The sequence below is a fragment of the Geospiza fortis genome, unplaced genomic scaffold, assembly GCF_000277835.1.
Source record: "Geospiza fortis unplaced genomic scaffold, GeoFor_1.0 scaffold413, whole genome shotgun sequence".
In the NCBI taxonomy this organism is placed as follows: domain Eukaryota; kingdom Metazoa; phylum Chordata; class Aves; order Passeriformes; family Thraupidae; genus Geospiza; species Geospiza fortis.
In genome coordinates this window covers 1,086,900-1,108,539 of record NW_005054386.1, presented here as the reverse complement: position 1 = coordinate 1,108,539, position 21,640 = coordinate 1,086,900, and the positions used below count along the sequence as shown (strand labels likewise).

The following is a 21,640-nucleotide window of genomic DNA, read 5'->3' as shown; positions in this document are numbered from 1 at the left end:
TGCTGTTGTAGGATTTTTTTACCGAGCCTGTGAAGAAAAAAGCTTACAGAGGCATGGTTACCATAGGAGCCCACATCCTGTAGCCCTGGAACACAACTGGTGACGAGCTCATTTTCTTGAGTTCTCTCTGAAATGCTGGTGCTTCTTAACCACATGTAGATAAGTTTCTGATCAGAACATTTTCAAAATCCACTGCTCCTGTGTTCTTTTCAGAGTCATACAGAGAATACAGAAAATTATGAACCTTGGTTCTGTTTCCATACAAAACACAATTTCATGTTAAATTAAAGCATCTAAACCCAGGAAAGAATTCAGTAAATTCAGTTTTCACAGGCATCTCTGTGACCTTTCATTCCAGTGTAGCAATAAATTTCTATAAACTGTGTGCTTAAATCCTTGGGCCAGTAGATAAACAATTCCCCAGCACTGTGCCTGTGTATTTATCAAAGACCTGCATCTAAACAGGGCTCCTAAATCCTGTGCAGAGCAGTGCTGATCAATAGCTGGTGTCCCTGTTCTTGCTGAGTTTTCTGGGGGGTTCTTTTGTTTGGTTTTTGCTTTCAGCACTGGCCCCTTTCATCACCTTTCCATTCTCATGAGAAAAGAGATTATTTAATGCTGACAAATGGAGCTTCTTGATAGAATTATAGTTCTGTTTGTCTAGCCTGGTGTATTGATCCCAGTGTCCAAACCTTAATAACCACGTGTGGATTTCAGTTTCACTGTGCTGTGTGGCTATATTGAAAAATATTATTTTCATCCTTTAATTTTCCAGCTATATACAATTTCAAAGGTACAGGGGTACTACAGCTATCTCTACAGATTGGTGATGTGGTGCATATCCTGGAGTCCTGTGAAGGTAAGTCACATTTTCCATCTCTTTGTGAATAACAATCCTTTCACCTCACAGCAGTTCCCTGTATTCTATTACATCAGTAGCTTTCTAATGCCCTTTTTTTTGTGGTGGTGTTGTATTTTGAGGAAGAACCTAATCTTTTCTGAAGAGCCAAAATTAGACATATTACAGCAGATGTGGTTTTTTGGGATGCCTTTACCAAATGAGGAAGTCATCAAGGTGAATGTAGAGTTTGTGAAGTTTCTCCCAGCTTGTGATACACCTCAGGGGAGTTGCATTAAATTTGATTTAAGATTTAAAGGAGTACACTTTTAGCCTCTAAACTAAATATTTATTGCTAGGAGATATTGAGCACCCTCATCATCCTGTTGTATAATGAGGAAACACAGTTAAAGAAATCTGAGTGTCAGCATGACAGAAACAGTTCTGAAAGCCATCCAAAATATTGAACATGTTAAACAGCAGAATTCCATGATGGACAAGTACAAGTTGTGCATGATGGACAGTCAGTATCTTCCAATCCCACTGATTCTCTGTAAGTCTCACAGAGCTGCTGAGGTTCCATTAGTAAATGGGAACCTCATAATTAAAGCAAGGAGAGTGGAGTTGTTATTACTAACTCAGCAGTCGGGTATCTGCAAATGGCACTGCAAGAGTGATTTGCTATTTGACCACATCAAGAGTTTTTTAAAAAATTACAAATTGCTTAAAGCTTTGAAAAATATATTATAAAATTATCTTCTACAACCCTCTTCTGTTGATAGAATGTGTGTCTTACTGACTGCAGTTATGTTAGAGAGAGGCCAATGGCTGCATGGCACAGTGGCAGAGCCAGCTCAGTGCTGAGACTCCTGGTGTGCTGTGAGCACAAGGCTGCAAAGATTTTGGGGCTGTTTGAACCCAGCCTGTTCCACCCCAAAGAGCTCTAGGTTGTTTTGTCCGGAAACAACAAGGGATTTGAAGGAGGAGCACCTGAAAAACCACGTTTACAAAGTACTGGAGCACAAAACCATAATTGTTTCTCTTCTGTTTGTATGATTAATTCAACATCTTTAAGCGTCAGTGAAAATATTGGTATCACTCAGAAGTCAACAGAGTCACAATAATTTGTCCTCTCCTAAAAAAAGTAATTCTTCAAGCCTCCATTCTAAACATTTTGGCCAAGAACAAAACACACACACAAACCAGGAACCTCCTCATCCCTGTGTTGTGTGTTAGTTGCAGAAATAGCATTTCAGGCTTTGGGTTCCTGGGGTCCATTTGTTGTCAGCCAGCCTAGTGAGCGGAGTGCTGAAGTTATGGGATTATTTTTTATCTAAAAGTCTTTTCTGAACCCCCTGCCCTTGATATGCTCTGTCATGCCTTGCTTTATGAAATATGTTTGTCAATGAAGAAGAGGAATCCTTCTCAATGTGTGAGTGAAGTTCATTTCTTATCAGATATCTGTAAAATATGCTGCCTGCTGCAGCTGGTGAGTAACCAACAGTGACAGGATTCTTCCTGTGCTCCTTTTATGTCCTGTTTAGTTGGTTTTGCATGCACAAAATTTATGCACAGAACACATATGTGCTCTCACAGCAAATGGGATGAAACCAATTTTACACACTTGGTTGTAAATTGAGTCTATGTGCAAATAATTCATTTTTAGCAGTAAGATGGAATTTTATTGTTGATAAAACACTGAGGGAAAATAATCCCACTGCAGAGCAACCTAAAAAATCTGTCCTGAGTCTTTATTTGAGGTCAGCAATCATCCTGGGACTTTTAGCATTGCCTTTCTGACTGAGCTGTTTGGCATTTGGGATTTATTTTTATTCTTTTATGCTTTGCTTGCATGGCTGCAATACCTGTGAGAGAAAGGTGATAGCAAAGAGATCATATCTGCTCATGAAATTACAATTAGAAAACGTCTGCTTTTGGTCACAAATTCTTTCTGTGGATGAAAAATGAAAAAATTCAACACAGTTAAGCGTTGTTGCTGTGCAGGTGATTCTTCATGATGGGGTGTGTGCACATGGGTGTGGCCTCTGATCTTATTTAGTAAGGCTGAACTCTGCTTTTTGTGGGTCTTTTTTTGTAGTTTATTGAGACTGAACTGTGGAATAGATGGAAGAAAGTCTGAATGAATTTTTAACTTGCCCCTGCTGCAGTTCTGCCCTCCTGCCTTTCAGAAGGGTTTTCTCGTTGCCAGTGCAGCACAAGCCAAATAATGGCCCTGAGGTTTCTTGACATTCCAATTTACACCAAGAAGCTGCTTATTACAATTGTGTCCAAAAGCCATAGCTTCTCATGGCACAAAAATGACTTAACCTGATCACATTGAAGGAAATTGGATCTGTAACAACCATGTGCTGCACTGGATTAATACTGGGCCTGGAACAGTAAGAGCTTCATGGGCTCCCCAGGACCACGGGGGTGATGGCTAATGTAGATATTTAAGGGTGTGCACAAATCACTTTGCAAAACAAATATCTGATTCTACCTTTTTAATGTGAGCATGGGGTGTTAAGTTCTGTGTACAATTATCTGTACTTACTGTGCAAGGCTTGAAAGCAGACAATGCAATCATATTTGATAATATGCAAGTCATGTTTAATATAATCCCTGCTACTCTCTTGAAACTCTGTATGTTTGAAGTAACTATTAATTTTTACAAATACCATGCTAAGTATTTTTTATGTGAAATAAACCCCATGACTTTATTGTGTGCTTTGTAATGCATGGGTTTTTTGTCATACCAAGTGATTTTTCTTCCTTTTAGATTGGTACAGGGGTTACCTAGTGAGGTACAAAGGAGCAGAGGTAAGATCACGTTGTCCTTTCCTGTGAGACTGCTCTGAAGGGGGCAGCCCGTGACGTGGGTTTTTGAAATTTCTGCCTAGATAGTCCTGATCTCTCTGTGCTGATCTCTCAAGTCAGCTCTTTGCACTCTTTCCTTTCAAGATGAGTAAAATGCTCAGCATTCGTCCTGGACCATGTTAGTAAATAGAAGCAAGGGCTGGGAAAAGCAGATCGATGAAGAAGAAATGACTGTGCCTTCAGGTTAACAACTGTTGAAGCCACCATTTCAATTGAATTTTGACTCAATTTCCTGCTAGATGTGCTTGTTTCTGTACTTTTTCCAAGGATTCTTTAGGTCACAAACAATATAAACAACTCGTATGAGGATTAAGCTCTTAAATATCTCTAAGGTACAAAAATCATAACAGTTTTTTAAAGTAAGTATTCTTAGACCTGAAAATGGAAAGCCACAGAGAAAAAGTTTTTACCCTGGGTATGATGACTCTTGAGCTAAGTAGCAAGAAAATTACTTCTAGTTTCAACTGCACTTTTCTAGAATAACAGCATTTTTGTTTGTAACTTCTTCTTGGTATAAGATTTTCTAGGAGCAGCAATGCAAATGTATTAGAACACTGCACCTGTGTTTTAATTACTTTGACACTTCTTTTGACTGAAAATGTTATTATCATTTATTCTACATAACATAGATTAAAATTTAGCCTAAAAAAAGAAAATATTTACCAGAACTAACCACTTTATTTTAACTAATTCTTAATTAGTTCCTAATATTGCTAAAGGGCTTCAAGATCATCATGCATAACGTGCTTTAAGAAGTATTATTAATTTCATGTACTAAGATATCAGTAAAATTACCATTACTGGGACCTTCTTCTTTTGCTTTGCTTCTTCATGGACTTTTTTGAACTTCAATCTTAATGAAAGTGGAAGTGATAAGACAATCGTGTTTTGATTAAGATCCAGTGCTTAAAAGAAAATGGTTCTAAAAGCTGCAATCTGATTCAGAGAAAGGCTTTGTGAAGTAGCACACATGATATTGGATTATTGTGGTACTTGAAGTACCACATGTGAGTTATTGAATAGAGAATCCAGGAAGGATCTAGTGAATTACCAAAATGAGATTTTCCAGTCCAGGGGAGGATTCTCATGGACAGAGTGAATGTCAAACTTTCCTTTAGGATGACTTGAGATATTTCAGCTTTTGTAGAACAAGGATAGTCACATTAGAACTTCTGGTCTGGTGCCCATTTGTCTTCTACAGATGTCAGTTAAAATAGATATAAGATGATGCACAGACACAATGTTTCTTTACTGAATTTAAATTGTATTTAATTAAATTGTATTTAATTGAACTGTTTTCTGGGGTGGAAAATGGTGTTACTTAGGAAGAAAGATGCCTATGCACTCTACATTTGAAGGGAAATGAAAAACTTCAATTATTTGTCTGTCAAATAGAAATGCATCCATCTGAACAGAAAGCTAAATAACCAGGAGTTAGTTTGGGTATTACAGTTTGTCATTACAGTTTATGTTCACAGCCATGGTTGTTACCTAAATGTTTTTGGAGAATAAGTGTGGATTTATAATTTTTTGCTCCTTCATCAGGGAATATTTCCTAAATCCTTCATCCACATCAAGGAAGCTGCTGCTGAAAAGAAAAGGTATTGAATTTATCTGGTTTATTACATTATTGAGCTTGTCTGCTAAAGAATGAGTTTTAAGGCATTTCTGTACCTCACCCAGAGTGAGTATAAGATACACCCATGAAATCAGACACTATTTTGCTCTTTCCTTCTCTTTCCTAGACATACAGAAAATGTCATACCTGCTGAGATTCCCTTAGTCCAAGAAGTTACCACTACTCTCTGGGAATGGGGAAGCATCTGGAAGCAGCTCTATGTGGTAGGATACTTTACATGCTGTTTGTTACCTCTAAGTCCTATTAATGCACCCTGGGGCCTTGTTCAAATTGGTGTCTCTTCCTACATTCAGGTCAGGGTCTGGGTGGATTTAAGAAATTGTTTTCTCACCACTAAGATTTTCTTCAGTGGCTTTATATGCCTAGTGACTTTAAATCCAGCCTTGGGCTGGATCATGCTGAAGATCTCTCCCAGCCTGGATGGTTCTGTGGTTCTGTAAATGGAAAGCTGACATCGCTGGGGGGTGGTGTAACTTCATGCCTATTTGTATCCTGTGCATGGTAAATCCTTCATAACTTTGATTTGTAGCATTGAAAAGTTTCCAGATACGAGAATAAAAGATAATTGGGATGATTTTGAAAAAGATTTATGGTGCTCATGGACTGCTGGAACAGAAGTTGTTCAAGGGTTACTGGGTGCAAATAGCCATTAACAATTGGCAATTTCAATAATTGTGCTGACTATTCCAGGATCCCAGCCACTTGAATTCTTCTTTATCTCTATTGGGGCAAAGAGATCTTGAATGTGCTGTAGTTTTCTGAAAAATGCCACTTTTTAGTCTTCTTGATTAAGTCAGCTATGAAAACCCTGCTTTATTTTCAGTGAATGACACTAGAACTGCTTTAGTCACTTCTGTTTATTCTCTCATTTATCTCTTAAATGCATTAATAACACACTCAAGTGTTGTTGTTCCCATCAGTATCTCATGCAGAAGTTAATAGTTTTTGTAATGTTTTCTCTTGATGAGAATTTGTTAAAGAATTTTAAAACTACACGATTAAATAAAACAAATAATGCAATTCCCGATCCCAATACAAAATTTCATGTTATTTCTTTGTGATCATGTGGGATATTCTGTCCTTAAGAATTTGTGGGATGAGACATCATTATTTTGCCTACTTCTTGTTCCTGCTGTCTTTTAGCACTAAATATGACATGTAACCTTTAATGGTCAAGCCCAGTGTTTCACTTCAACTCAAAGCCTGAAACTCACTGATGGTTTTTTCTCTCTCAGACAAACAAGAAAGCCAGGTTCCAGCAGGTGCAGTCCATGATGTGTGACTTGATGGAGTGGCGGTCACAGCTTCTGTCTGGGACTTTGCCAAAAGATGAGCTCAAAGAACTCAAGCAGAAAGTCACATCTAAAATTGACTATGGTAACAAGTAAGTGGATTCTGGAAAGCATTATTTAGTTTAAAGCACAGCACCTAAGAGGTGATGATGAAGTTTTCATGTTTACTGGTTGGAATTCAAAAGTGTGGTTTATATAGAATCTTCCTTTTCAGGCTTCTCCCTGTAACTCCTGTGCTGATAGTGGATACCATGATGAGGCTTTTCATAGCAAAATGCTTTTTGAAAATATTGATTTGTTTCTTCATTATAAATACATGAACCTATGAATTGGGAAGATTTGAGGTTAGATAACCAGCCTCTTTGTACATGTATCAACAGCATACTTGGGGTCCAAAACTTGTCCATCTGTCACAACCATGGCCTATGTGCAGCAAGTGACCCTCAAAAGTGGTGCTGGCAAACTGCACTAAGTGTGCAAATAAACACATCCACACCCAATTCACCAGGGAATTTCCAGGCAGAACTCTGGTTCTGGTAATAGAAGTGAAACTGCCAGGGACAGAATAGTTATTTGACAAAGTGTCTTGTCTGCTCCTCGCTAATAAAAAGTCACTGCAACACAACATGCTTTTTAGCAAAACTTTTGGGGTTGTGTGAGGTTAATGGTGTCCCACCATCTGATGAGGTGTGAGGAGAGAGAGCTTGTTAAGGAAATCTTCACAGTACTGTTTTTACAGGCATTGGAATCTGCTTACAAACTGTGATTTGCTGTTTTAAGTGACTGTGGTTGTTGTGGCCTGAAGGCCTCTGTGCAGCTGAAAGTCTACAATTACCTGTGGCTGCACATAAAAATGACCACAAGGTGTTATGAAATTCTTAACTTGTTCACTGTGACTTGGATGCAAATTGGTTATAAATTGTATTCATTCAGAGCACACTATGAAATACACATATCCTACTGCGCTGTGTGGAGCTGAATGCTCACTCAAAACCAGAATCCACTTTGAAGTTCTCCAATCAAAGAAGCCCAGCTGTGATTAAGACAACATTAAAATTCATTTGCTTTCAGATTTCTGTTTTGTCAGTCTTACATTCTTTCTGTATTATGAGACAGTAAAGTGCTTCCTTTGGAAGAGCAAGGGTGAAGGGGATGTTTAAAATTATTTGGATTGCAAGCTGGAAGGTGTTGTAAGCTCCCAAAAGTGTGGCATTGAGTTGTGTGCTGTGAAGGAAGCTTGCCAAACTGTGGAGAAGGAGTAAAGGGGAAATGACAACGAGGGTTGAGGGGAAAAAGAGGGAAATTGTGGGAGAGGGAAAAAGAATGGCAGGAAAAAAGGCATGACTTGTATGAGAGCAGGGCAGAGGAGAGCAGAGTTAAGTATTGGGACAGAAAGGCTGAGGGAGCAACATAAAAGCAGAAGTTAACAGGAAGATCCTAAACATCTTGATTACAAACATTGAGTGTTAAAAGCTAAGAGCAATGAAGACTGCTAGAAATCATTGAACAGGGTGGGTCTATTTTATGTGAGAGGCATTTCAATGCTTTGGTGACAATTCTAAAAATTCCTAAATATTGGGCAGCAGCTTAAATCATGGGGTATAGCTAAATTTTTCTTCATTAAATATTGTGGCATTTATTTAAATTGTAGAACTTTAAAGATTTAAGTGTCTCCTAGTTTGTTACATTTCTAAGCTTTCTTTATTTGGAAGGAAATAACCCTACCATTATGCCTCTTGTATTTTCACAGAGTACTTGAGCTTGATCTGATAGTTAGAGATGAGGATGGAAATATCTTGGATCCAGATAAAACCAGTGTTATCAGCCTGTTTCATGCACATGAAGAAGCAACTAATAAAATCACTGAGAGAATTAAGGAGGAAATGGTAGGAATGGCTGGCTAAACATGATGCTTCCTTTGCTAAAATCCAAACAAAAACTCTTCTAAGGGTTGAAGGATGGAACCATAAAATTTGGTGGAAACTTTTTCCTCTGACTTAAGAGTAGATCCACAGTCTTGCGTTATAAATATGGCTAAGCCTCAAATTGAATTGCGTTTGTGCTGTGGGCTGGGCTCAAATCTCGTGTCTAAAGCTGGTTCTAAATCCATTCTTGAACTTCTTTATTGAAATATGTCTCCACTCCATCCCTGGACTGCTCAATAGTCTGAATTGCACAGGGAATAGTCACACACTTAGAGCTCAGGCTGCAAAGCAGCACTGACCACAACTTGTTTTCACAAGCTCTTGTGACTACACTGGTTGTTTGCTAAGTGTTGCTGCTTGCTGTTTAGTCTGATGGAGCTGAAGAATTTAAGCTCACTGAAGAGGAACTGGGGTGAATTCAGCATAATCTTCTGTACACCAGAAGTTCATGTGCCAAAGCAAAGCTGACAAGTGCATGAATTAAATCTTTTTAAATGCAAAGCAGGTGACTACACTTCCTTGACCTTTTGCAATATTAAACCTCTGCAAGGATTTGTAAGCCTCTTTGGTTCCTTTCTCCATTTATGAGAAAGTGAACTGTAAAAAAGCAAGTAAATCACTAAAGAGAAGATAGTTGTTTTGTCATGACACTTCAATAACACCCATGACAAATCACTGGAAAGCACCTTGTAATTAACTGACAATATAAGGAAAATGAAACTTGGGAGTCTGTGATAGACTGTGGTGACTTATTTTTAAAATAGAGACAAACAATGGGTTTAGAAGTGTTAAGAAGCTTCTTCTTGATGGTTAAGATGGGAGGTAAGAAGAATTCAGGAGCCTATTTTTGAGTCAGTGAACCTGCTCAGCTGTGAACTGATCTCAGCATGTTATTTGTCTCCTCTTCAAAGACAGTGACTTCCTTTTGCTACAGCTCTAGCACACTGCAACCCCTCTGTGATGTGGATCATAGGCCTTCTGCTACAGCCTACTGTGCTCAAAAATAAATTCCTTCAGGCTTGTAGGCTTGTATCTGTGCTGACATCCTAATACTTGCTCTTTTCTTTAAGAGTGGGGGGAATATTTCCCCCTTTACATCATTGCCTACTGGCTGAAAAACTGGCCTAAGACATGGGAGTCACAGAATAGCTCAAGATGGAAGAGAATTATGATAATTACTGAGTCCAACCCTCTGGTTTCCTTTTCAATTTTAACTATTACATATACCTAATGTAAAGCTGCTTGTAGTATAGCAGCATTTTAATTCCTGGGTTATTATTAACTGATTTTCCTCTTCCTGATTAGTCAAAGGACCAGCCAGATTATGCATCTTACTCCCGGATGTCTTCATCCCCCACCCACAGCCTGTATGTGTTTGTGAGGAATTTTGTCTGCAGAATGGGAGAGGATGCAGAGCTCTTTATGTCCCTATATGACCCCCAGAAGTCAACAATTATAAGGTAAAGCTTCCTCCTCTGACTGCAGAAGAGTAGCAAATGGAACTGGCCAAAATAAACTAAAATGATTGCCAATATGCTGTAATAATATAATAATGAAAAGAATATATAAATAAAAGAAATGAAACCAAAAGCGAAGCATGGAGAGATCTCATTGCTGTCTGCTACTAAAGAATTCTAAGTTTCCAAATATTTTTCATAGTTCATTCCTGGAATGAACATTTCACAAGTTTGGAAAAGCCTGAGCCCATTTCAAGTTTTAGAGATTGTTCTAGATGGGCAATATTGTGGTGTTTGGAGTAGAGTGCTGGAGGGGGAGGAGTGGAAAAAGAATTAAATTTACAAATTTCTGGGTAGATTAAGATTCTGTTGAGTATTCCCATCAAACAGACTATGACAATGGTAACGTTGCCTCAAAAAAAAGGTGTCCATTTGTGTTATGTTCAAGTTACTCTTTTAAAACTTACTGTTGGTACTTGTATAGTGTTTTTCTTGTCTTTTTAGTCTGGTCTTAGATTTGAATCATCACCACAGACTGTCTGTTATGCAACTTTTGTACTGTGTAAAGGGAGAATTTTTAAATCCCTTGACAGCGAGATATTTATCTTCCAAACAGTGAGAACTACTTGGTGAGATGGGGGAGTCGCGGCTTTCCAAAGGAAATTGATATGCTCAACAATCTTAAAGTGGTGTTCACAGTGAGTGTTTTCCAGTTTGTTTCCCTTTGTATTTGCAAATGAAATTCTCTTCTCTGTGGTCACTGTCAGATCTCATAAAGAGTGATCAAGATGACTAAGGAAGCAGAGGTAATCCCACAAACAGAGCAAGGTGACAAGTCACTAAGTTCTTCAGGGAAGTGACAATGCTTCAGTGGCCTCTTTCAGATCACTTTGCTGCTTCATGAATTTCTTGATGGCTTGATTTATTTAGTTTTATCTGCTGTATCTCTTGATTGTTATTACTCTCTCTATCTTACCTTATATTTTTTCAAACTTTAAACTGTCAATTTTTTCATCCTTTTGATGTTCTCAGATTTTTTCATTTGTTGAGTTTTTGGGGGTTTGTTTGGTTTGGGGGTCTTTTGTTTATTTTTTTCTTTTTTTCTAGTGATTGCTGAGATTCAGTTTATTGCTGCAGGTCCTGTTTCAATTTCACAACTTGCTTTTTACCCAAGTAACGCCATGGTTCTTTTTTGTTTGTATCTTAGGATCTTGGAAATAAAGACCTTAGCAGAGACAAAATTTATTTAGTTTGCCAGATAGTGCGAGTGGGCAGGATGGACCTGAGGGACAGTAACTCCAAGAAATACACACAAGGGCTCCGGCGGCCCTTCGGCGTGGCAGGTACTGCTGTCTCCTGTGCCATGGCTGAACCAGGATATCAGTGATTTTTGCAGCCCTGGACTATTAAAATCTCTACCAAGGCATGTCAGAAAACCCATCAGCTCTATCAATTGTTTCTGTACTTTTTGAAGTCTGTAAAGACTGCACATATGTTTTAGTTTTAGTTCAAGTCCGAAATCCACTTTTGAATTTCATTTCCTAATTATTCACAGAGTGCCAAGCTGTGGGAGTGAAAGCAGAGGAGCAATTTAATGACAGATTCCCTTGCAGATGAAATAAAGTCAGTGCCTATGTCCCCAAAGCTCTGATATTTGTATTCCCAAGTTAGACTGAATTCTCCCTCTCTCTCCACGGCAGCATATTTGTAGTGTGGACTCTGCAAAATGCTCTGCCCCACAAACCCAGCCCTGCTGCTGAAAAATCCACATTTACCTTGAGGCACAATGTTCATAGATAAGAGAAACTATTCTGAAATGCTCTTCTATGTTCTGATGAATTTTCTTTTATTCTTCTAGTCATGGATATTACAGATATCATAAAAGGAAAATCTGAAAGTGATGAAGAGAAGCAGCATTTCATTCCCTTTCATCCGTAAGAGTGTCATAGATATCTTTTTTATATGCGAAAGAAAATATTTATCTATCTCTGTTCCTGTAACAATCTGTGAAACAGTTAAAGAATAAGAAAGTTTTCCTTTAACAATTTTATGTTGTAATACTGTTAATTATTTAGGTATGAGTTTAAATGGCATTTAAGGCTTGCAGAGGTACCACAGCACATTAAATTAAAGAATAATTCCATGAATGTGCTCCTTCAGACAACTGGTACCATGTCTGATTTCACAAACCCAAGTCAAATAGTTACAAGTGAGATTTACAAGCAAGGATATCTACTATTTTATGAGCTTGGTTCTGTTTAGAACTTGGGAAAAATCTAAAAACTAAAAACTGTTTCCGTCAAAAAGTAATAGAATTATCATATACTATCTTCAGAAGAAATGCCAGAGCAGCTGCCTAAAAATGTGATGCTCACAGATCAAATTCAGAGATACCAGTGGAAATACTGGAAATAACTTTGTGCCCTACATAGCACTGCTCCTATGTACTATGGAGGGTAAATTTAATTCTGAAAGACTCAGGTATGACACACTGGTTTATTTTTTCACTTGTTTCTAATTTGAGAATTTGTTTCTAAATTCAAAAGTAGCTGATAAAAATTCCAAGTTCATTTATCTGGCTGTTTGGCAGGAAGAGTGGACTGAGCTGGAGTGGCACATTGGTGAGTGCACTCACATTGTCCCTGTCACAAAACACCATTCTTGGTGGCTGGCTGAATCTTTCTCACTTAAGTGTACACACAACTGAATGTGAGTGGGCTGCAACTTGAGTGAGAGATAATAAAAATACCCAATATATCACAATCAGGCAATACTGCAAAGACTGAGGCTGTTAGTCTCTTATGTTCTAAATGGTGTCTGATATATTTAGCACTCAATTCCTGAGCAGACATTGCTGTTTCTCTTGCAGGGTAGTGGCAGAGAATGACTTTTTGCACAGTCTCCTAAGCAAAATCACTGCATCAAAAGGAGACAGTGGTGGACAAGGTAATGTACATTTTCATTATTTTCTTTTAAGTAACACAGTATTTTTGTGAAACTTCATTTTTTGTGGAGCTGTAGTACCACCATGGAGGTGGGTCAGCTTTGAAGCTGGAATCGAGGAACCATTTGTTTATTAAAGAATCTTAGAGGTTATTTAAATTAGTGATGACAGTGTGGCATTATAGAGTTTTAACTTTCATCTGCAGGAAGTGGGAAAGCAAATTCTTATCCGTGTTTTGGTGGGTAAAAGAGGCAATCATCTGAAGACAGATTTTTCTTTTTTTTCGTACCAAAAATGTAATTTTTTTTTTCTTTTTTTGTGCTTCATAGGTCTGTGGGTAACAGTGAAAATGCTGGTTGGAGACGTGATTCAGACTAGAAAGGATTACCCACACCTTGTAGACAGAAACACGGTTGTTGCTCGAAAGCTGGGATTCCCTGAAATAATCATGCCAGGTAGGAGGTGCTTTGTTCTCTGATAGGAAGGGATTTCTTCTCATTCCCTATGTTAATAAACATCAGCTGCTTTTTAACAGCTGCTTTTTAAATCAGCTGCTGTCTTACTGATTTCTGTAATGGCTAACTCAGAGGATCTTTATATTTCACTCGTGGTAAGTTTTGTTCCCATATTATTATTTCACTATTATATAAAATAGTGAACTCCTTGGAAAGTCGTTTCTAATACTTAAACAGGAAAAATAAAATCCAGACAGTAAGGGATAAACCTATCTCCTTGTACATAACTTGTAGGTTATGGTGGATGTCACTTGAATTTTAAATGAACCTTGTTTGTATTGAAAGTTATTGCTGTCCTTTAATAATAACAAACAAAACAATGTGAAATATCTTGATTTCATCTGTATGTATGACAAGATATTTTCCAGTCAAAATCAGTGCGCAAATTTTCCAATCAAAATCACTGTCTGCTGGGCTCCTTTTTAAAAAACAAACTACAAAAACCTCCCTCATCCCAACTCGAGTAAAATCTTGATCCTTTTAAAAGTTGTATGAATTCATTCAGAGGAGAGAATTAAAATATGAAGCTCCCTCCAGAGAGAGCTGGATATTTGGGGGAAATTCCTGATGGGAATTATAAGGTAAAGCTTCTTCCTCCTCTGACTGCAGAAGAGTAGCAAATGGAACTGGCCAAAATGAAATAAAATGATTGCCAATATGCTGTAATAATATAATAATGAAAAGAATATGTAAATAAAATAAATGAAACCAAAAGCAAAGCAAACCGTGGACAGATCTTGTTGCTGTCTGCTACTAAAGAATTCTAAGTTTCCAAATATTTTCATAATTCCTGGATTGAACATTTCAGAAGTTTGGAAAAGCCTGAGCCCATTTCAAATTTTAGAGATTGTTCTAGATGGGCAATGTTGTGGTTTAGTTTCAAAGTTTGCCTCCTCACCAGCAGGTGTCGGGGCAGGACGAGAATTGCATCGAGTCACTCCGCGCTCCCATTTGCTTCTCCTCACATCCTAGTTTTGCCTTAGCAAAGATAAAGAACTGAAAATTTAAGTTCAGATGCAAAATAATAAATTTTTATCTGTTTCACAGCTAACAGTGAGGTACACCTGTGCAGTTCACCCGATCCTATGCTCTCATAGCATTTTAATTGCTTTTTAACCTTTCAATTTCTCTTTTAGGAGATATAAGAAATGACATATATATTACATTGCTGTATGGAGATTTTGATAAATACAACAAAACAACTCAGAGAAATGTGGAAGTGATAATGTGTGTCTGTGATGAAGAAGGAAAAGTGTTGCCTGTAAGTTTTCCTTTTTTTCTGCAATAAGGGCCATAGAAACATGAGCTGAATTTTTGATGTAAGGCTTAACTTACACATTTAATAAAACACCACTATTCAAAAACTCAATTTCCTTGTGTCATCCTGTGACATCTTGTGACAAATAAGCTTTATGATTTTAAAAAAATTAAAATCTATTAAAGCCCTATAAAAGTCTTGCATAAAAATGTAACAAGGAATAACATTGAATGACCTATTTTAGCTGTGCCAAGGAACAAGTGCTGATTCTGACAATTACTGCGTTCTTACTCTAGGGTTTTTCTTGAGGAAATTCTCAGAGGAATGCAATTTGCACACTGAAATGTTAGAAGTACTATTTCTGCTACATAACAAATGCTTGATTTGTGCCAGGAAGTCTGTGTCACTGCCACTGAATTAAGTACATGGCAAAGAATGAAATTACTGACAACAATTACATATGCAACATAAATATTTACAGTGTCTTTTTGCTTGTCTGTTCCCATTTTGAAGATCCTTTGTCTTTTCCTTAGGGTTTATCACCAGTTTGGTATTCAGGGGGATTTTTGACCTGTCATTTTCTGAGTTTATAGTGTTGGGATCACGAGGGTGAAATCATAAAGACATTCTTGAGATGAAATAAAGATTAAATAGGACACTGTGGTTCATGACTTCTTTATGAACTGCAACTAACTGCTTAAAATGTAAGTTGAAAGCTTGAGTAAAAAAATTTTAATCCCACATAGTGTTTAAGGTCCACACAACGAAGTGGAGCCCTGATTACAAAACACTGCCTGTACCTATGACAGCACCTGACCATGACTTGCATGCACAGAAGTTAACTCTATTCTGTATTCTGTCTAATCACATATAAACAAAAATATTCCTTAGCGAAATAAACCTATTACCACGCATTAAATCCTGCACTCCAATATTATGTATGTTCAGTTCTGCAGATACAGAATTTCTGCAAATCTTAGGAGAAAGTGAATTTGTCTCATTGTCTTTGAGATGAAATGTCATGAAAGATGAAAATGCTTTCTGTGGGTAATATGCCTTAATGGATATATTTAAGCAACAATTTTGAGGAGGTAATTGAAATACTGTTGAATGCAAGAAATAGCAAAAGTGACTGGTTTTTCCTTTTAGCCTGTAAAGATACCCCAAACCAACAGACTTTCAAACCTGTGAATTTATATCAATATTTCTCATAACAGGAATATGTTTACTACACAGGAAACTGGTTGGTTCTGTTCAGGTATCAAACTAGCTCCAGTTGCAGAGCTAGCCCTTGATTTACTGTTACAAGGAACAGGACTTTTGCTCCAAGTGAATGTCATGGAGGTGACAAACAAGTAGGTGCATAAACCTTGAAAAATCTCTGCTCAGGCAGATGACACATAGCTCTCTGCTGTTAAAACCCTCTTACCAGACCATACAGATCATCTTCAGGTACCAGCATCACACCCTTCTGCTCACAGGCGATCCTGGTGTTTGAAGCAGACTTTTAAGGTTCACTGGATTTTCAGCAGGATTATTGTACCTGTGCAGCTGTAAGTGCAGCCTGGATTGGCTTAGTTGAACCTTAGCCTTCAGTAGAGAATTTAAGAAGTTTGCTTCCTTCAGGGACTTTGGTTTCATGCCTGGCAGGTATCAGGATCTTGGTGCCTCCCTGCCCAGCAGTAACTTTTACTCTGCATGTACAGCCCAGCTGCAGTCAGCCAGAGCAGACAGATGCAGGCCAAGTCTTCACAGACTCACTAAGGAAAACCACAAGTTTTGAAGCTGATCAAATCTTTCACTTAGCTCTGTCCTAGTTCAGATGGTTGTTAAAGAATGGGAAATTCTAATTGTTTATTTTTGGTGCCTCTACAACATCCAGTTTAGAAGTCACCTCTGGTGTGTGGCCTAGAGCTGCTCAGACTGGGCCAGAAGAAAGTATTTAAAAATAAATGGAGAAATAAACAGAATAATGGAGCGAGATTTTAAATTTTTTCCTTTTGTATTTCTTCTACTAATTGAGATGTTGGTTATTCAAATTCATCAGATGGAGAAATCAAGTCAATTTTATGTTCTTCACACATCTCCTAGAGCCGTCTGTGTGTGACCCCTGTAAAATGCAATTACACTGGCTGTAACCCGTAGATTATGGTCAATGTTTACTTCCATTGTGTTCAGAGGCTTGGAAAATGCAGTGTCTTCATGTTAGTGCTTCCCCTCTGTTGGTGCTGTCATTATTATTTAACTTTGGATGATGCCATACCCAAATCAAACCCGCCGTGAGGGGAGCGCAGCCCGTGAGGGGAGGCCGCGTCCCAGGGCCAGGAACTCCCAGCTCGGGGTTCTGAGAAGAGGTCCTCTGGGGACTTTTTGGTTTTGCTCAAGTTAATTTATCCAAAACTGCTCCAGAATGTACCCAGACGAATGAGGCACTAAGCAGTGTTTGTTCCCTCCTTTTGTAAGAACACCGTGTGCCTGGGAGCAGGGGACAAACCCGTGAGCGAGTACAGATCCGTTGTTTACTACCAGGTCAAGCAGCCACGATGGATGGAGACACTGAAGGTATGGTGTGGAAACTTCTCACTTTATTTTTTCATTTCTTAATGCCTCACACAGAAAAGTTGCACAGCATCAGCTTCCTCCAAAAACCATCTTGTGCCTGACTACAGCTGAAGCATGAAGCCTTAGTCATACATCAGTTATTAGAGATACATGATCACTGAGGCTTGAAATTTGGCCTAGAAAGTGGTGTGTAGGTTTTGTTCAGCAAAACAAATGCTGATAACCTTACGTCCTAACAGGGCTCATCAAAAATGAAATATTGCATTTGTTCTATTTTGGTGAAACAATGGAGATGGGGAGCTTCAATTAAAAAACAAGACCAAACCAAAACCCAAATGAAAACACCAACCCCTCTTCTGATTTCAAAAAGAAAAAACTGTCTTGCTTCTCTTTAGAGACACACTAGTAATTACCTAATCAAGCTTCAATGTCCATGATTGGAATATGCCCAGAAGCCGCCAGAAACAGTTCTTATAAACTGTGACAGGTTTGCATGCTGTTTTAAAGACAAAATAGCCATGTATGACAAGCTTGCAATTATTACCTTAAGGTGTGTTACCTGTGGTGGTAAAGGACAGGGAGGGAATGGAAATATGATTTCAAACAGAAGCTTATTTATTGTTTTGAAAACATTGACCCATTCTGTTTATTGCTTATTGTACTAGTTCATTTTAAAAATTATTCCATAATTAAATTCCATAATTAAATCTTAATTATCCCATAATTAAATCAGGATCACTAACAGCAGATCCCGTTGAAAAGCACCATTAATATTAAGGCATTGTTCAGTAAGATTTGTGAAGTCGTGATTGCACACAAAGGTGTTCAAGTCCTTAAATTTTTAGAACTATGAACTTGATAATATGAAAAATTGTGCTTTTCCTTACACAGCTGGCCTTTTTTGTTGCATGTTTGACCTAAAGTATGTTGCTTTAAGAATAAAGCCCTTGCAAAGTCCTGCGATTCTCTTCAAGGCTTTACATTAAGTTTAATCACTAAAAAATCATCAATTTATTTTGCTGGGATTTTCATACTGTTTAATAAATTGATTGTCAATTTCTGTATCTGAAATGTGGGAGTTGCATTACACAGAGGTGTTTAATTTTCTGTGGTTAAAAGGGTGAGCAGTAGGACTGCACTGTGATTGTTTTCTAGCACCTGTGTGCATTAACTCTGGGTTCTGTGCTTCATTTCTTTGCTGGTGCCAGACTTTGAGCAAAGTCTAACAGATCATTTTTTACCAGCCCTCACTTCACTTCTGTGATCAGGCTCAACATTTTGAAATGGCCTGTGAAAGGCACTATGGACACAGAAGAAGTGGGGCTTATTTATTCTAAAATGAGGGCTCATTTACATATGAAACCACCCCCCATAACTCTCCTCACTGTTTTCTGATTTTACCAAAGGTTGCAGTCCCCATTGAGGACATGCAGAGGATCCATCTGCGCTTCATGTTCAAGCACAGGTCGACTCAGGAGTGTAAGTAGGGAAATCTTACTTTAGTGAATTTTAATTCATTGATGGGTAGTCAACCCCAGGTCTTTTGCTTTGCAGCTAAAGATAAGGGAGAGAAGAATTTTGCAATGGCCTACGTAAGGCTAATGAAGGAGGATGGCACAACTCTCCATGATGGCATCCATGATTTGTTAGTTCTAAAGGTATGGGCTCAGATTTCTCTCTTTTATTCACAAGACATCTTTTCTCATACTGTTGCCTTTGACTGCATCGTGTATTTGCTTAGTGCTAGATTGATTTTATTATTCTATCAAAGATGATACTCTATTTTCCATCTGAACAAAATGAAAAGGTGTACGCTGTTCCATTGTCAGTAAATATTGCTCTGAATTTTAATGACAAAAAGATGTTATCCAAGCACAGTGAGAGATTATTTCTTTTTACTGGTATTTGTGCTTTTGGCCTTCTGTAGCATAGAGAAAGTTGTGCTGCAGCTCTGTACTTGGGTGGGTACCATTCTTCTTAATGGATATAGGAAGTGTTTGATCCACTTGAAATCTTTATCTCATGGATAATCTGGGAATGCAGTCTTAGGAAAATGCTCGTTTTAAACTGCTGTGTAGTTCCTCAGGTACAATATTGAAAGTTTCAACAATTTGGTTTTAGGTGTGAAGAAAAACTTTAGCTGGCCCTAGCTAGAAACAGCATCTTTAACTTTGTGAAGGAAGCAGAGAACAGATGTTTTGACTTTTGTTTTATTTGCCCACTTGGAGAATGGTGTCTAGCAGGAACTAAGAACCAGAAATCACTTCCAGTACAAACGACACTTAAGTTATTTCTCAGCACTCTTCTCAGTAAACAAGTTTGCTGTATCATTAATACCAAGTGAGATGCATGCAACTTAATCAAGTTGCTTAGGCAAGCCAAAGAGATTAATGGCAGCATATAGTTATTTATCTTCTCTTCATTGAAACTATCATTTAAAATATTGAGACTAGAAGGAAAATTGTGGACTGTGTAGCTAATGTTAGTTGTGAAATTCCACCTAATTCATTTCTGCATCAGCTCAGTAATTTTTTTGAAGTGACAGCATCGATGAGAAATGCTAAATGGAGTTGACCTACTTTATGGTTGTGAGAAACAGACAGATTTTCTGACATATGCTTGCCTATTCTAGTATTAAAAACAGTAATTGCAAGCTGTAAGTGCTTAAAGCAGTCATACACCTGGCCTTTCAAAATAAGAAATTTGAAAACTGCTAAGTTTAAAATTTCTTTAGATATTGGATCCTTTTGAGACACTTTTTGGATCAAAACTTCATCTTTTTCCCATTGTCTATCTGACTTGTCCCAAAAGAAGGAAGTTGAGAGTTTATTTTGCTTCCAGAAATTTGGGAAGTAATTATTTGGCAAGCTTGATACAATAATAGATGTTGGTGCTGCTGTGTGTTTTGCTGTATAAAGGTTTTGCTTCTTGTCGTTGGTGCTGCTGTGTGTTTTGCTGTATATATATGTGTTTTGCTGCTGTGTGTTTTGCTTCTTGTCTGTCTGGATCTCTTACAGTTAATTCTTAGTCTTGGCTCTTTGATACAAAGTAGAAACTGCATCTCTGTGGTCACTGAACCAGATAAAATTGCAAAACTTGAAAATGTCTTTCTAGATCATGGTTTTTGCAGCTCCTTGTTTGTCCACATTTGTAGACTAAAGGTCTGCAATTGAGTCATATCTGTCACAGTGTTGTAGCTTTAAGTGACATCATCATCCGGGAAATTTTCTGGAGTTTTGTTAAAGAAACACTGTGTTCTTTAAACAGTGAGGAGCATAATTTCTATTGTCTTTGTCTAAAACTTCTTTCCTGTCTGGGGAATCCTAAGACAAGACCCAGAAAATCTGTGGGGTTGCGGCACAGGAGTTGATAGAAGAGAGGAGGGAAAAATCTCTGTTGGCTCTCTGGTTTTGTACTGTTCATTCTGCTGAAAAACACATATTCTATGGCATTTAGTTACTGCAGCATACTGTCTGATTTAAAATAAAATCTTACCATGCCCTGATCTCTTATGTTCGAGGTCCAGGTATGGAGTTATAATGAGGATACCAAAATAATACTGCTATTCTTTCCTTACTCAGTTCTGCTTTCTGCTTTTAACTTGTGTGCAGACAATACAATCATGTTGTCCTATGTACAGACTTCAAGGTGATGCTCAGTATTCTGCAGTGTTCCACACCCACTGACATTTTAATGAGAGATTGGCTCTTGCTCTTACTCTGCATGGGGTGTCACCCCTCAAAGTCCCTTCCTGCCCCTCAATTTTATTTAATTCTCTAGTACAGAACTACAAAATAAGTCTAACTTTAAATCCAGGGGTGTGAAATATGTAATGAATTGTGTGTTGTTTTTCAGGGGGACAGTAAAAAAATGGAGGATGCCAGTGCTTATTTGACATTGCCTTCTACACGTCTGCACACAGAAAACAAAGGAGCAACATTAGTCAGGAGTTCAAGCATTGTTGGGGGGCTTTCAGTCAGCTCAAGAGATTCATTTTACATTTCAACTCTTGTTTGTTCTACAAAGTTAACTCAGAATGGTATGTACCTTCTAAACAGCTAGGAGTTTAGAAAGAAAACCTTTGCACAAATTGATAAATCAGATGTTAAATTTTAATGTATGTCCATTCATTTTCCATTAGTGGGCTTGCTGGGTCTCCTGAAGTGGCGCATGAAGCCAGAGCTGCTCCAGGAGAACCTGGAAAAGCTGAAGATTGTGGATGGAGAGGAAGTAGTGAAGGTAAATCCTTAAATCCTTATTCTAATAATAGTTATTCTTCAGGCCCCTTCATACATAATGCCTTTGTTAGTTTGCAAAGGACATGAGCAAAGCT

General features: G+C 37.9%; 1 protein-coding gene across 1 annotated transcript in view; it reads left to right on the top strand.

Annotated features, from left to right (window-relative positions):
- DOCK2 (dedicator of cytokinesis 2) overlaps positions 1-21,640 on the top strand; it is a 179,510-nt gene that overhangs the window by 6,665 nt on the left and 151,205 nt on the right. The window contains exons 2-19 of the mRNA XM_005425361.2: positions 776-859; positions 3,618-3,658; positions 5,261-5,316; positions 5,461-5,557; positions 6,590-6,738; positions 8,397-8,532; positions 9,877-10,031; positions 10,645-10,726; positions 11,236-11,371; positions 11,887-11,962; positions 12,898-12,974; positions 13,302-13,427; positions 14,624-14,748; positions 17,209-17,307; positions 18,714-18,786; positions 18,862-18,965; positions 21,163-21,346; positions 21,449-21,546. Of these exons, the coding sequence (XP_005425418.1) occupies positions 776-859; positions 3,618-3,658; positions 5,261-5,316; positions 5,461-5,557; positions 6,590-6,738; positions 8,397-8,532; positions 9,877-10,031; positions 10,645-10,726; positions 11,236-11,371; positions 11,887-11,962; positions 12,898-12,974; positions 13,302-13,427; positions 14,624-14,748; positions 17,209-17,307; positions 18,714-18,786; positions 18,862-18,965; positions 21,163-21,346; positions 21,449-21,546 (1,898 nt within the window). The remainder of the gene's footprint in view (positions 1-775; positions 860-3,617; positions 3,659-5,260; positions 5,317-5,460; positions 5,558-6,589; positions 6,739-8,396; positions 8,533-9,876; positions 10,032-10,644; positions 10,727-11,235; positions 11,372-11,886; positions 11,963-12,897; positions 12,975-13,301; positions 13,428-14,623; positions 14,749-17,208; positions 17,308-18,713; positions 18,787-18,861; positions 18,966-21,162; positions 21,347-21,448; positions 21,547-21,640) is intronic.